The 17,013-nt window shown below is 44.1% G+C and overlaps 1 protein-coding gene across 3 annotated transcripts in view; it reads right to left on the reverse strand.

Annotated features, from left to right (window-relative positions):
• The window catches only part of LRBA (LPS responsive beige-like anchor protein), a 3,444,508-nt gene that overhangs the window by 2,612,422 nt on the left and 815,073 nt on the right, over window positions 1–17,013 (reverse strand). For all 3 annotated transcript variants that reach the window (XM_069631262.1, XM_069631261.1, XM_069631263.1), the window contains exons 18-20: window positions 13,848–13,940; window positions 10,303–10,411; window positions 9,729–9,810 (exon numbers count right to left, since the gene is read on the reverse strand). In XM_069631262.1, the coding sequence (XP_069487363.1) occupies window positions 9,729–9,810; window positions 10,303–10,411; window positions 13,848–13,940 (284 nt within the window). The remainder of the gene's footprint in view (window positions 1–9,728; window positions 9,811–10,302; window positions 10,412–13,847; window positions 13,941–17,013) is intronic.

Raw genomic sequence — 17,013 nt, forward strand, 5'->3', positions numbered from 1 at the left:
ATTTTATGATTGACTCCCAAAGCAGCTCTAGTATTTCTGGAGGAGGGAGTCAGAATATTTCATGACAATTTAGTAGTTCTCATAGGTCTGTGTGCACAGAATGCAACACTGCCAAATAAGCCTTCCAGGCCTGAAGAAGAATCCAAACTGTAATGTTTGATGAAAGTATGTACGGACGACCATGTGGCAGCCGCACACATTTCTTTAACTTGTACTCCCCTCTGTAATGCAGAGGAAGTCGACATGCCCCTGGTCGAATGAGCCCGAAGGCCTTCTGGAGGATCTTTTCCTGCAGTCTGTAGCATTCAGATATTGCCAGTATTATACATCTGGATAATGTCTGTTTAGTGATTGCCATACCTAACTTGTGGCCTGACTAGCCAACGGTCATCTTGTCTTAGTTTTGCCATTCTGGTGATATAGAAAGTTAGTGCTCATTTAGGATAAAGCATGTGTAGCCTCTCCTCTTCCTTCACAGGGTGCAGAGGAGGGGAAAAGGATGGTCATGTTATTTTCTGAGTCAGACGGAATTCAGATACAATTTTGGGTAAAAAGGTGGGCTTCACCTCCTTATAGAAAATTGTGTATGGACACTTGCATGATGAAGCCTGAAGTACACTCACCCTTCGGGCAGATGTAATGGCTACTAAGAAGATGTTTTTTTAAGGTTAGGAGCCTCAAAGGACGGGAGTGTATAGGCGCGAAAAGAGCACACATCATACATTTCAACACCAAGGCGAGATACCAAACCGGGACTTGAAAAGGGATCGGAGGGAAAACATTTGTCAATCCTTTTAGGAGTTGTATTATTAGAGGAATTTTGAAGTAAGAAACCGCCTCTGAAGTGCGCTTGAATATAGAAAGCGCTGCAGTACAAATCTGGAGCCTCAGATTAGCAAGGTATAACAAAAAGTATAACAACATAGGTGTAATTACATGTAAATGGATCAACATTCTTAGCTCTACAACAGCTGCAGAATGTATTCCAATGGCAACAGTACAAAGACTTAGTTGCTGGCCTTCTGACCGAAAGCAACCTCTCCGGTACGTCACCTAGGAGGTCCCAATTCTTGTATCTCAGTCTCTCAGAAACCATGCGTGAAAACCGAGTGTCTTGACCTCTGGATGAAGAACTCAACCTTCCTCTTGTGAGAGAAGATCCTCCCTTTGTAGGAGACGTATTGAAGGGCAGATGGACATGTCCAGAAGGTCCGGTTACCATGTCCATCGTGCCCGATCCGGAGCAATAAGTATCATGGATTTCCCGAACTTTCTCAACCTCTTGATCACGTGAGGAATGACTGGGACGGGAGGAAACGCGTACATGAGTTGAAATTCCCAGTCCACCACGAACGTGTCTTCTAGAGCTCTTTTTGGGAGAAATTCCCTGGAGCATAGCTGTTTACACTTCTTGTTGACACTGGTCGCGAACAAATCTACTTGAGGGGTTCCCAAAAGGGTGAAGATCTCTGTAAAGACTTCCTGAGCTAATTCCCACTCGAAGGAGACTATGCTCTGCCTGCTCAGAGCTTCCGCCACCGTATTCTCCACTGCGGCTAAGTGAACTGCCAAAATCTTTTGACAATGATGGCAACAGCATCACGGTAGCCAAAGAAGTGAAAACACAAGGGGCGTATCTGGATCCGTCACTCTCCCTTACTAGACACGTCAATGCCATCACTTTGGCCTCAGCCTACACGGTCAGGCTCATCACTGCTTGCAGACCCTTCCTTACTATGGATAATTGCATCACACTTGCTAGAGCACATATCCTCTCCAGAATCGACTACTGCAATGCCATCTTTGCAGGATACACTGCGAAAAACATTAAGAAACTCCAGAGAGTACAGAACAACACAATCAGAGCTGCTCTCAATATCCCTAAAAACAGACTGCTTCACCACAACCAGAAGAACCATCCACTGGCTACCAGTGAAAGAACGCATCAAATTCAAAATACTACCCCTAACACACAAATGTTTGTCCAACTCTGCCTCGCTATACTTGACCAAAGAAATCTCCAAAACCCAATCTACCAGAGCAAACCACTCGACATATGTTGGCCACCTGTCCACCCAGACATTGAAACGACAAAAAGCAGGAGGCTCCAGCTTTCCTGAAATTGCAGCCAAATACTGGAACGCTATGTCGTTGGAGCTTAGAACTCTGACCAATCACACTGTTCCTTCCATAAAAACTCAAAGCCTGGCTATTCAGCCAAGACATTGAGAACTGAACCATTACCTATCACTGAGCACAATGCCCCCAGGTAATAAGTTGCTCTAGCTATACATGCAAACATAGTATATTACTCATCTATGTACATACTCTTTCCTGGCCAATTCTGCAATGCACCTGATCAAGCATGCAATGTAACCATCTGTACACTAAGAATGTAATTTAACTAAGTATTGTAATTGACTAAGTATGTAACGGAACCGTCTTTTAAGCATAAGCACCCAGATGTCTAAGGGTTAGGTGCACTCTATAAATAAAATAAATAAATATGATAGGGAGATCCCTTCTCGGATTGCCCAGTACCAGAGCTGCATTGCCTTTCTGCACAGTGGTAGTGACCCTACACCTCCTCTTTTGTTGAGGAAGTACACGGCCACTGTCTTCTCCATCATTATCAGGGCGTTCTTTCCCCGTACAGAGGGAGAAAGGCCTTCAGCACTATTCCGATTGCTCTCAGCTCCAAAAAGATGATGTGTAGTTTGGACACCGATGGAGACCAACAACCGCTGATTGTCAGATCGTTGGCGTGGGCTCCCCACCCGGTGAGTGAGGCGTCAGTCATTAATGTTCTCTCCGCCCATGGTTTCCAAAAAGGTTCTCCACTCAAAATGTTCTCCTGGCAGGCCCACCACCAAAAGTCCTGTGAGACTCTGCTCGGAATCTGTAGAGGTCTGACATCCTTCCTGAGAATTGGGACCACTGAGCTCTGAGAGTCCATTGGAGAGATCTCATTCTCAGGCGAGCCTCTGGCAACAGAAAAATACAGGATGCCATGAGGCTGAGCAACCTCAGAAAGTCGAAGGCTGGGAGATGCTGGGCACTCTGGAATTTGGTGACCATCTGCAGAATGTCTTGAGCCCTCAACTATGGTGGCGAGGCTTTTACCAGGGATGGTATCATGTGAGACTTCTTGAAGTTGAGGGAGAAGCCCAGTCTGTGAAGGGAGTGACAGGTGGAGCAGAGATGTTCCAGGACCTGTTCGGGGGAACTGGCCCTGATCAGCCAATCGTCTAGGTAGGGGTAGACGTGAATCTCCCCTCTCCTGAGACTCGCTGCCACCACAGCATTAACTTGGTGAAAACCCTTGGGGCGGAGGTCAGCCCAAATGCAGAACTCAAAACGGATAATGAGAACCGCCAACTGCGAATCTCAGGTATCTTCTGTGCTGATTATGCATTGGCACATGAAAATAAGCATCCTTAAGATCCAATGATACCAGCCAGTCCTGAAGCTGGAAGGCCTAAAGGATCTGAGAAAGGGTAACCATCTTCAACGTGTCCTTCCTGAGGAACTTGTTCAAGTCTCTTAAGTCCAAGATGGGTCTCAATCCTCCATCCTTTTTTGGAATTAGAAAGTACGGGGAGTACCAACCTTTGTTCCTCTCCGCTAGAGGTACTGGTTCTATAGCACCTTTCTCTAGCAGAGTTAATATTTCCTGCATAAGGAGCGGATCTGGAACTTTGAAAGAGCTGTCACCTGGGGGATGACTAAGGCTTTTTTAGAAAGGGAAAGCAGTAACCCTGGGAAACGGTTTCCATTGCCCATGCACCAGAGCTAATAGCCTGCCATTCTTTCAGATGCTGTGAGAGTGCCTCCCACTGCAGTCTTGTGAACTATGTCCTCCGAGAGGCTTTGGGGCAGCTGATACAGTGGCCATTGCTCTTCTGATACTGTCAGCGGAGTCAAGACAAGTGGGATTCACACATAGCGTCCTTTCCATCCTTGACTATGTTCAAAAACTAGTCTTGTTCTTACCCTTGTGGGATATGGTCCGCCGCCATGGATATACACTCACAAAGGTTATGAGTGAACCTAGCCAACGTGCAAGTGGCATTTGCTGACTTCAGGGCCATACTTCCAGCAGAAAAAAACGTTTTGGATAGAGTGTCTTAACGCTTATCCTATCGGGAGGGATAGTAAGGTAGGGATTGTGTCTTGTGGTTGAGGTGGCAGCCTGTACCACCGGATTCTCCGGAATTTAGGTGTTTTGACAAATAATAGGGATCACTGCTTGACACCCTGTACTTAGAAGTTAGTTTTTTGGTGACCGCCGGTTTCCATTTAGGCGCCTCCAAATTGGTAGTTACATGCTTTTGTAAAGCTGCATGAAATGGAACAATTGGGTCTTCCTGAGGTCCAGTAGCGTTGCTAGGGGGGGGGGAATCCTGTGCCCCCCCTACCTAAGGCGAGCAGTGACCATGTTCTCTGTGCGTGCTGTTATTTGTGTTATTTGTGACACTCACTGAGGCAAATGTCTTCATATCACACAGCAATACTCCTTTTGTCTCACAGCGAGCAACAATTGAGCAGCTTGCAGCCCCTCCCATCAGAATGTAGCCACGAAAGTGCTAATGATGGGCCATTAGTCACTGAATGGTTTTGTGCCTGCATTCTGATGGGAGGGGAGGTGCAGTGGGGTGTGGGTAGTTGGTGTGCACAAGCGCCTCTCTGCAGGAGTGCCTGTGATGTCACACATTACCTTTCATAGGCAGCCCCCCTACTTTTGTCTGTACCCCCCCCTTACTTTTGTCTTTGGCCCCTTCTCTGTGCCCCTCCTAAATTTGATTCCTGGCGACGCCACTGCTGAGGTCCCCTGTCCAGAATATCGGTCAGGCCATATTGTTCGTAAAAAGCGCTTGGTCTACTCCATCCCATGTACTCAACCACCCTCGACATTAACTGCCTATAGGTTACTTCTGTATGATCAGATGGATCTGATCTGCCAAACTCTACCTCTGGTGAGGTGTCCAAACCACTGGCATCATGTAGGCACTTGTGAAGGTCTTTCATTCTGTATTCTTCAGGAACTGATGGCGTACCATATTGGAGGTCAAAAGGTCTTGATTCATCAGATGATGTTTCTGCGTCCTCATAAATCGAGGAGAGAGATTTGAAAAGGTCAGCTCTAGGTAAAGGGGTATGTTTTTTCAATGATACACGATGGTGTCATCATATTCGTTGACAAAGGTGCTGATAGTGTCGACACCATCGAGAACTTCAACGCCTGCGTCAACGACTTTGACATCTATAGCACCGAGGAGCTCGAAGCCTGATGCGTCGATGACTCTTGTTTATGTTTTAGTGTCGATGGCATCAACGAATGGTCTTTTGGCGTCGGTGACTCGGTCCTCTGGGGGACTTTTTCTCGACTTGAGGGATCTTTAGAACGCTCTCGAGGAGTTTTGCTTGCCAGGCAATAAGGGGGAGGCTGTTTTTCTTGGGCATACAACCCGTTCCGGAGAGGTACTCTAAGACGACGAAGATGGCGACCTATGACGCAGTTTTGAGTGTCTTGACAATGACGAATGGTGGGAACCACTTTGTGATCTTTTACTTTTCTTACGGCGAGGAGAAACCGTTCTTAACTCGTCCACTGTCTATTTTTGGATCCTACCTGCCACAAGTTTCCCTCTGTGCTCTCTCAGGGCTTTCGATGTCATGGACAGGCAGTCTCCACACTCAGATGAAGGATGAGCGGATCCCAGGCACCACAAGCATATTCTGTGGGGGTCCATAAGGGACATCTACAACCCGCAGTAACAGCATTTTTTTTTTTAAAACCCCGACTTCGGAGTAGAAGACGCTGATGACAAAGCCATTTTCAAAGATATCTCTTGAAGATTTCACAAAGGAACGAAGCGTACTGTATCCGAAGCGTTAGTGCGGAAAAACCGAACTGAAGCCAACGGAGGCTGCCTGCGCTATACATGACTTTGGTGATGTCGACATCGAGACAGAGGCCTCAGAGGGACATTGAGTCGACAGGCATAGACGCGCAGCGCCCTCTGCTGAAAAATGTTTTCCGAAGCAGCAAAGTGGACATACCATAAGATAAGCAATACATGGGAGGACACAATCCATTCGAAAGAGCAGGGGTCTGATCACTCCACTCTCAAAGATGGCCTCCCGCTCCCCACCATAGGACCCAGTCAGCTTTGAGGCCTTCCTAGAAATAGACAGCTCCACCCATATGCACTCTCAGCAATCTCCTCTGGTGTCTCCTTACAGCTGTCAAATGTTACGTTTCAGCAGCTTTCCTGATGGTCCGTCTCCTCTCTGTCCTGTCTTTCTGTCTGTCCCGTCCTAGTGCAGTCTTACTGCTATAGCAGCGATGAAACCACCAATTTTACAATATTGGGGAAGTACCCTGCAATAATCCCTGCCACTAGGATTGGACAGTTACCCTTCTCTCTCCTCCCAAACCCAGCCTCCAAGTCAGGATTGGTTTAGGGGTCTGGAGCAACATATGGTAATTTGTTCTCCTTTCAACCTTTTGGCAAAAACTAGTTATGTATCACAACTTCATAGTTTTACTAGCAACTGCCATACTAAACATTTTCTGATTCAGCTAATCCTGGAGAATTAGATAAGCCAACCACCAAATCTGTACCATATAGCACGGCCATGTGGCACCTTTCTGCCATTTCCATATAAAAGCACAGCAGTTATGAATATGTAAATTATTAAGCAGATCCTTCATTTCATTTTCTACCTGCTTACCAACTTTCACATTTGGAACATGTTCAGATCAGCCAGAATCCTAGTCTAACTGGCCATTACAGTTCCCAGAGTCACAAGTAGATGGATTTTATATCCCCCCCTCCCCAAACTCGCCAGAAAAATACATTTACAAAAAGGTACAAAAAATGAAATCAATCCACCTTATGGTTGCTGAGAAAAAGGCCTAAATGATAATAGCCCTTTTAAATTAATTGTAAATCTTCATTGTTTTCACTGGGTCAGCCTGTGCCCAGAGTTTTTTTTTCTTCATCAAACTCCTTTGTGGTGGACGCTTGCTCTTTGAAGTGGGTGCCCCTATGTTCACACAGATTAGTCATGCTACAGCCAGGGGGCAACTTTTCTTGAAGTCAATGCTTTCAGAGCCAGCGGGTATGGAGCACACTGAATTTCGACACCTTTTGCATGACATTTTATTGCAGTTGATCATTAGATGGGAGATGCGACATCCAGGCTGGAAGTGGGAGTTTTCCTTGTGAAGTTTTACCTACAGCCTTGGGCTGACATTTTTTTAATGAAGACGAAGTGGCTCATCAAATGTCACTGGAGTTTTGTGGGTGAAACATAATATATATTTCTCTTTGTCAACCCACACGTTTTGTTTTCCTGGCATTTTTCTCTGAGCAGTGACATTTTTTTCACTTTTACTTTTTAAAAACGTTTATTTGCACACGCGTGTGCAGGCCGTTTTTGTTTTCAATGTTTAAAAATCCTGTTTTCCATGTGACAGGGATCTTGGATTCCTCCTTTTGTAAATTAAAATGCTGCTTATCCATTGGTAATGACAGGTAGGACCCTTTCCACATGGCTCTTTAATTTTACTTGGAAAACAAAACAAAGGTCAGGCCGTTTTTTGTTTCTGTGTTTACAATCTTGCTATTCATGTGAAAGGGACTTCTGTTTGAGACCTTTAAATGCACCCCACAACAACATGTAAAATAAACTAAAAGACTTTATATATGAAACACTACAGGGACTGATCGTGCATTTTAAGCGGGGACAAGAAAAATTTAGTGTCACTTCAGAGGGGACAGGGAAAAAGTTGGCCAAGAAAACAGAGAAAAAGGTTTCTTGTTTGTGCCTCTCTATGAAGATCTTTATCGTATCTTTATTGTATTGCTAAAAACGCTGCTCATTTGAAAGAGCACAATACCTACCAGTTTTATGAGAGAATCCATGCTGGAATCCTTTCCATACCGTTATGGCAATGCAGTTCCATCCTAACTAGGCGAGGTAATCGTAAAAAGGCGCCTGCTGGGTCAGCTTTGCGTTTTATTAACCAAACATACCATGACTGGAGTTGCCATTTCTGCTTTATCCTCGCCCCTACAGTAGCCTGTGGTTCAAGAAGCAGTCTTCCTCCAAAATCGTGTTTTACATGGTGCTAACAAGCAGTATTTCAATGTTCAAAACAAACTAAAAAATGGTGACTGATCACTTGTATTGGTGCATTAGGAAGCAAACAGTCTCTTTCACATAACGTCAATGTCAGAGGTGTTTTGTATAATGCACAGCTGTAATCGTTCTGACTTTGCATTACTGTTCATGTGTCCGAGGGTGTTAGCTCAACACAGTTCGAGTACAGTACAGACCAGTGCCTGATGTCTTGGGAAATGCTGCCTTGAATTCGAGGAGTCTTTGTAGGGTGACCAGTGGGTGTAATGTGGGCTTGCTGATGCAGCTAAATTTGGCTGCGCTAGACTGAGGTGAAACGTGCAGGTCAGTGTGCAGGTCAGTGTTCAGATAGTGGTTTTCTCCAGTCCCCCAGTGTCAGGCTGGCAATGCCAGTCCACCAGAGTCCAGCATGAATGCATTGAGTGAGCGTTGGAGTAGCCTAGATTTAGATAATCTCTAGATTGGGCAGGGGAGGGATGAGGACAGACACATAACCACAACTCATCCAACTCTGCTTTAGATCTAAGCGATATCCTTGGAAGATGCCGACAGGAAACTTGATATCACAATTACAACAACATGCAAAACACTGTCAATTTTATTAAGGTTGTGAAAGAGGGTGGGGAAATATCTTTTACTGCTCACATTTGTATAGTTTTTGGCAAACTCCTACTTCAGCTGTGCAAGCCGAAACTAGCTTTAGTGGTGCAGTCAAACAAGTGCAATAAACATGTATTTTCTAAGTTTTCTGGGGCCTGAATCTAACCCAAAACACCTCATTCTGCATTACAGCATTGCCGCTGTGATATTGACCAATGGGATGGTTGTGTGTCCATCCAGTCTCTCTCGTTTGCCTGTCACTTCCTAAGAAGCCATGATAAATTACAAATGTTGAACCTTGCCGCCCTTCAAAAGGATTCAACAGTAACAACTCCTTAGAATGAGAAATAAGTAATGAATCATATGGCCACATAAAATCACTGTAAAAATCAAGGAAGCTTTTAACTACAGAGTGGTTAAAAAGGAAAAAAAAAGAACTGTACTCTGCTCAAGTGTATAAAATATCAAATCACAGAAAGATTGCCCTTCAGGAAGTTCCCCTAAACAATACAGCATGGAGATACGTTTGCTTTCCACTCCAAATGTGTTGTCCTGCATTGACAGTAATTTGAGGTGAAGGTTAATTCCGCATTGCCAGTAATTTTGTCTGGCATTTCTAAGTAATGCAATCAGAGAGCTGAAACCAGAGCAGACCCTAAATCAAAATATCCTGTCCGTGCTCTGCCTCGAAAATGATTTTTTTTTTAAAGCAACCATTAAAAAAGCAAACATTACTTGAAAACGTGCGTATTAAAGTAAAGTAACTAGAAGATGGGGTACCTTCCACGGTTCCACCTAGAGATAAAAGCCTCTTTCCCCACTGTGACGGGTTCATGTGTCCCCGCGCATTCAGGGAGCTACGAGACGCCACACTCAAGGCCCTATTTTATAAGCCTGTGTTTGGACAGGGCTTCACAATACATAACGGCAGTGTTAACAGTGAGCGCTAAATTCGAAAGAAGATTTAAAACGCTTACGAGGATTTTGGATCTTCACCGCCGAGTCGGGATCGGCGTGTTGCTTGTGTAAAACTTGCGTGCAAATCTGTTCAATCAAAATCTACAAATGCGTTTAAAAAAAAAGTAAAGTATTAGTGTAACATTTTTCAAGGAAGGCAATGAAAGACAACGAAAACAACTTTGGCTAGGAAATCATGTACCGAAATTCCACTTTTTTAAAATGATCTACCACGGCAATATCAGCACTGCAGTAATGTGGTCCAAACGCAGGGCAATGCGAGTTAAAAACCATTGTTTTTGCACCCAAATAAAGGAATCGGTATTTTAAGCAAACAATGAAGGCCGCTTATAGCCGTGCAAATCAGAAAGTAATGAATAGCTTCACGACGATTATTAAAACAATGTTTATTTGGAGGGCGATTTTTGATCTACCGAGTTGGCAGAGCTTCCCAAGTTAACTACACAAACTGTTAAATTGCAAAGGCGGCTAATGTTTCTCTTGCCATCTGGAAGGCATAAGGGCAGAAATGCATGCCGCCTCATGAGCTCCTCTAGGTAATTAGGGAACCTGCATTCTGGACGATAGCACTACCTCAAACAGGACATTGTAAGTGGTCATGGTGATTAAGCTCGTCTGAAGCATCAGCCTTTCCGCCAGCAGCGAGAACAGTCCATGCCCAAGCATAATTTCTGTTTTCCTTCTGGAGTTTCACCAAAGGAAAAAAAAAAAAATAAATAAAGTTAATGCACGTTTCTATTTCAAGTGAATACACTTAAATGCCGAATATTCGATACATTCTCGCCCCCAAACCCAGGGGTATTGCAAAATACTGTCAAACCTCATAGTTCCACTGTCAGGGCAGTTGAAAGCAAAATACCACTGGGCTGCTTCCAAGAGGACCAATACACACACACACACATCTGCCCAGAGTTTCACCGTATGTGCGAGGCAGTAGAAACACGACTTTTCCCAAAGCTCGCCTGCCTTCTCTTTGCTTAGGGATGGCCAAATACGAACACCTGAAGATCCACTGACTAGTCACACTGCGAACTGGGGGGACGCTATTTCTAGGAAAAATTGCACGTGGCCAATCTTTCTTTCAATACTTTATTCTATTTTCTAATTTTACAGGACTATCTATTCAGTAATGAATTACATTTTGTAGTATCTAGAAACTTTTATAAGAAGCTCTATATTTTTGCACCAAACTTACTACTTTAGCCATTCTCTCGAGGTAACTCTTTTTATGCCCAACGCCAGGGTGTAAGGGGGTTCAATCGCAACTCGGCACAATGTACGTTTTTTCCCTAAAACCTCTAAACTAAATTTCTAATTTGCTTCAGCCCCCATTTTCTAGAGAGTTCTAATGTTTACTCTCAGGCTAATTGCTGTGCTCTTATTATATGTAAAGTTATTTACTACATGCCATTCGTGTAATGGAATATTTAATTTTCCTAACGCATATTGGGCATTTATTTTCAAAAATGATTAACTGATTATAAACTGTCACACTATGTTGCTACCCCTTTTCTAACAAAACTTTTCGGCCCCTAGAGCACAGATATGAAACTTGAAGTGGGTTTAAAAAAGGAAAGCTTTAAAGAATGAGATTTCAAAAGACAAGATGCCGCCCATCTCTGAGATATCTACAAATACATAACACTGAAGAACTTGCAAAATTACAAAGAATGCCATGAGCTTTAAAAGTAACTCAGAGAAATTACCTACACGCTATTGGACGGAGTCAAGTTCAAGATATGAGTATAATAATTGGTTTCTTATACTGTGCCTTCTCAATATCGTGGCACTGTAAATAATAGGAGTTACGATTAATTTCCTTCAAAGGTATTTATTTGAGCAATTTCAAAAGATGAAAAATTGCCACTCCCTGATCTCTATTTGTGAGCTGCATGTGAGGCATACCGCTATGTAGCAGGCTCTCTCCCCATGTTATCTTATGAAAACGTAAAGCTTATTCTGCAAATCTATAGCTATGGTACTGTACAGATCATACATTATTTTGGGACTCATTACGACCCAGGCGGTAAGTTACCGCCTGGGCCGTGACTTTACCACCATGGCGTAAACTACGTTTACGCCATGGTGGTTGGCGGACTTACCGCCCCATTCCGACCTTGGCGGGGCGGTAAGTCCCCAATCCCCATTTACCCTTCCCCATTCCCATTTTTGCCCCATAGGGCATAATGGGAGTGGGGAAGGCGTTAATTACGCCACCGTAAATTACGGTGGCGTAATTAACTCCATGGTCCCTTAGCACCATGGATTTTAACACCTGCTAAAAGCAGGTGTTAAAAGCGCCATGGCGCTAAGGGACCTCGTACTCAGGCGGTAAGGGTCGGCGCTGTTAACGCTGCCGTAAACCCCTTACCGCCTGGGTCGTAATGAGGCCCTTTGACTTCATTGTAACTCTGCATAAATATGAACATGTTTACATTTTATGTGTGCTTGAATAAAAAGGCATGTCGTTTTAAAAAAAACTTTTATAACTAACAGTTGCAAATGAAAGATTGCTCAGTATTTTAGCACGGTGGGATGATGATTTACTTATAAATCACTGGATGAAAAACGCATGGCAACCTAACTGAAATGTGAAAGCCATAAGAAATGGATTTATCTGCGTCAACACAAACATTTTTTTAAATAAACTTATTACTGCTTAGTAAATTTTAGCTTCTGCAATTTTACGTAGCCCACAAAGGTGCTATTTTTCCAGTCTTCTGTTGAGTGTGGAGGTGCACCGTTTCCAAGTTAGCAATCGGCTAATCTACACAATCGGCCTCATTACGAGGTTGGAGGTAAGGGGTTACCGGTAAGGGCGCCGGTAACCCCTTACCTCCGTATTCCGAGGTCCCTTAGCGGGTCCCACTATGGGCGCCTGGTGCATAGCGGTAGCCGCTAAGAGACCAGGGAGCTAATAACGGGCCGCTATTAGCAGACCCGTTATTAGCTCCATCCCCATTGAGCCCTATGGGGGCTCAAATGGGAATGGGGAATGGTTCTCAGAATGGGGATTTACCGGGTCCTCCAAGGTTGGAATGACCCGGTAAGTCCCTATTCCGAGAACCCGGACCCGGAATGCGGTAAGGTTGTAGCCATGGTGCTAGTAGCACCATGGCTACTTCCAACCTCGTAATGAGGCCCAATGACATGAATTCTGCTCTACCATAGGAGGCAGTAAAAACACCACAAAGTAACATTTTTCACATTCGAATATGAAAGGGACTGTGGTCCCTACACTGCCCTCTGCCATACTGAAAAGGTTAATATGAATTCTCCAAGCAAACCTCTACTGGCAGGGACCGCGCTGTCTTTGGCAGGCTCTTTACAAGAACCACCATTTGTCCTGAAAGAAACTTTACATACTTTGTGAATTCTTCATGCACCCACTTCAAGACGGAAATTGCTGTGTGACGTTTTCCCTGCATGGAGCTGAACAATGCAAGCTTATTTATGAAGTCGCTGTGCTACGTTTGTATCAAGGACGGATGCAACTATAGTCAAACCTTATAGTCCTCTATGGCTGTACGGCTGGTAAGAGGAAGCAGACACCTGTCACACCCTGCCTTACAGCCAAACCTGAAGTTTTATCTTAAATTCGAGCATACATTGTGTAATTACATGTGTCTTAACCTAATACTGTCTATAAACAAAATCTACAAGCAAGTGTTTCTGCTGACCTGGTTTACAGTTAAGAATGGCACCAAATACAAAGAGTTGCTAATATTAGTCAGGATGAGCCATCAAAGTGAGGTCTGGCTGACAGCCTAAAAGCCACCCTAGACTTATTTCACCCCTTATTCCTTCACTATCATGATGAAAAACCAGGATAAGGCACTAGGCTAGATCTACACGTTTGGTCCGTTTAGTAAAGCTGTGCATCCCTAGACATGAAATACCTGCACAATGACGTTAGGTGGCCTATCGGGTAATCTGCAAAACATGTATGCTAGGATTGCCAACAAACAAGAATGGTCCTATGTAGCGCACCTCAGCTGCAAGGTAAAGTGAACATTTGGTAAAATGTTAAAAGGTTACTAGTTCCGTTGCAATTTCGGCTACTAACTTTCAGCAACAGTTGTCTGCTATTGTACTACTGTTCAGGCTCGGCTACTTACTTGGGTGCTAGATGCTTCAAGAAGAAACCTAGAGCTTTCAGAGCTTGCACACGGATGCCTTCGCTTTTAGATGCTAGAAGTTTGTAGATAACTCTGGAAGATAAACAGACGAGTTACACAACTAAGGGAGGTTAACGCAGCAACCACCCCGTGAGAATATAGTTTTAACCCACATGATTACAAATTCAAGGTACAACATACCAAGAAAGTATAGAGGAAAACACCTACAATTCCGGAAGATAAAAGTGTCAGGCAAGCATACTTTTCCACTTCAATGAACAGAAACATAAATGGTAAAACCAACAAGTCTTACGTTCTTTTTCACTTAAACCAAAGGACCAATCCCAACAGCAGACATTAGTTTTCAAACTGGCTGGATTTGCTACTCGCCAATGTACTTGGCCTGCAGGTAGTAGGCATGAGCTTGCACCAAGCAATTACAAGGAACGTTCAAACTAGCTGCCTTCCAAGAAAGGGAATACCAGTGCCCTTGTATGCTTCGGTATTTAGAACACAGACCAGAGCATCCCTTTTGTATGAAAGGCAGCACTCTGCAGAGCACAGTTTATTGGCAATGGGTACACTTAATAAGACTATGACTCCACGTTTATTTACACACACCCACTTTGCTGGGCATGTGGAAAGTATGCACTCCTAAATTAGGCAAGTTTTGTGATTTTAATGGGGAATAAGGACATGTGGAAAACGTTGTGAGATTCACACCACGATTCAAAAAGTTACCTCTCCCTTGGAACAGCGTTTATTTTCCAACTTGGAGCATGACCCTGCCCCTCTCATTCTATTATAAAGGTCGGCAGCAGAACAGGAACAGAGCACGAGCTGTGCAGAGTTCGACATCTCCAATCTGTCTCAATCGTTTGCCACTCAACTTCTACAAATGTTCCCCCTTTTTCGGGTAAACGTGTTAAAAGCTCGATTGATGGACTGTGCTAAATGGACCACTTTCTTCACTGTGTGCTCAGTATATGAACCATATCACTTCAGTTGAATGCTACATTGTGCATAGGTTATTTTTTCATTGGGTGTTTTAGAACAAAACTGAACTTTTCACACATCAATGTACACGTGTCACATTAGGAATTTAAGAACCTTTAAAAACCAAAGATAAAAGACATACTAATCAATACAATTCATTAAAATTCAATACAAAATCCTTTTCACATAAGATTTCATAAAACTACAAAACCAAGTTAATTCCTTTATGAGTCTTTAAGAACAACTTCCAGAAACTCCAATAACCTTATTGACAGCGAGAGATCGTTTGTGTTAAAATTCTGATCCACAGATCCTTTTCAGTTAGTCTACAACACAACTCAGTTTTTTTCCTCCCATACATGATGTAAATCCTAGCATGAAATACACAGATGTTTTAAGGTCTCATCCTATAGGGCACAATAGCGACATGACCATTTACCTTTAGGAACCTTGCTCCTTCTCTGTAACACTTCCCTAGTTGGGCATAAATTTAACTTTACTCAACATTTTTAACCTAAATTCTCTCGACTGATGTTTCCTCAGGTATGGGGCTAATATGTTGTAATTTTTAATTGACCAATTGAAATGATCAAAGGTTTGATATTCCATTAGTGCAGCCCTAAGCTGAATCTACACATGTCTAAATAGTTTGTTTTACCTTGTTAGGATTCAGCGACAGTTCCTCTGTCGAGGATTCAATTTTTGAGAGAGTCAGCGTGCCCCTCTCCACCCATTCCACTAAGACCCTGCAGTTACCCTTTAACCAGATTTCATTGAGATGTGTAAAAAGGAAGCCTTCGGAGGACTGACAATACTAGCAAAAACCTGCAGCTTTCCCCAGTCAATTCAGGTCTTGATCAGGAGTGGATCTAATTCAAACAAAATAGCAACCACTGGGACAAAGGCCAGAAAGCGCAGGACTTTATGCCATAGTTTGGCCTCCAGCTTAGCCCAAGGTGTACAATCTGTAGTTTAGGTACACTTTGCTGTCTGAATAATTTCATTAACGCCAGCAAGGAGTACCTTTCAAACTTAAAATCGAATCAAATTAAATTAACTGGGTAGTGGCTGCCAAAAAGGTTGAGTTTATATCAGCATCAGGCACGTTTCTACTTGTTCCATGATAAATAAACGATCCCAGACACTTAAATTGGTCAACCACCTCCAACACATCCAATCTTGCATAGGTACCCCTTATATGCTGCTATATTATAAGGGTAGGTAAATGGATCAGCAAGATGTGTCAATGCAGGGCAAACTCATCCATGCATGTGTGCACGCCTCCCTACCACCACCACCACAGCCAGTTCGGAAACGTAACCGTTTCAATGATAAAGTCTCTAATCATGTGCGCTGGCATATACATCTATTTTTGTAATGTTCGCATAGATGTTGTGCAAGCACTCCCAGACACTCTTCTTTGTCCCAGAACACCAGGATGGCAAGTGCTTAAAAGCTCTCGCACCTAAATTAGACATTTGATTTACATGGTGCAAAACAGAAGCAGGTGGGGGGAATCTTATGAGCCTATCATGTTCTCCACAATTAAACGTGAGAATTCAAAAATGCTGGCTCTGCACTGTTAGACTCATTTTTTTGTCCTCCATTTGTAAACAATGCTCAAAAGTCGTTCCAAGAGGAGGCCAACAGGGGGCGCAGGCAACATGGCTGCCTGAGTCGAGAGCTCAGTCCTCTGCCTGGGGATTGCAGAGGAGATCTGGTGACAGGCAGCGCTGACTATCGCGAACAAGTGATCCCCTGACAGGACCACTTGGTGGGAATCGGCTGGAGCCCCACAGACTTAGTCGTTAGACTCAGATCTCATGGCCACAGAGAAATCAGCGAGGCAGCGGGCCCGCTGGAACTGTGTGGCGGCTGCTCGAGGGAGGGGTTGCCGGATTGCGGCGAGAGGGGCCAGGTCTGGAGGCGGGCTCGGCCTTGTGAACACTGTGCCTCCAGCAAAGTAATGGGAGTGGCCGTGAGATCATTTGAGGTACGAGCTGAGCAGGGTGCTCGTGATCCCCATTGAAGTAGCAGGAGAAGTTGTTGCCACACTGAAGGGACGCGGCCGGCTGTCCGACTGCGGCGCAGTATGTCCCGCGACCCGCCCCCCATTCTCTGGGAGGTCGGGCCCAGCGGGGTGGCAGGAGTGGAACTGCCGGGCCAACAA

The sequence above is a fragment of the Ambystoma mexicanum genome, chromosome 6q (assembly GCF_040938575.1).
Source record: "Ambystoma mexicanum isolate Mex_15411 chromosome 6q, UKY_AmexF1_1, whole genome shotgun sequence".
NCBI lineage: Eukaryota > Metazoa > Chordata > Amphibia > Caudata > Ambystomatidae > Ambystoma > Ambystoma mexicanum.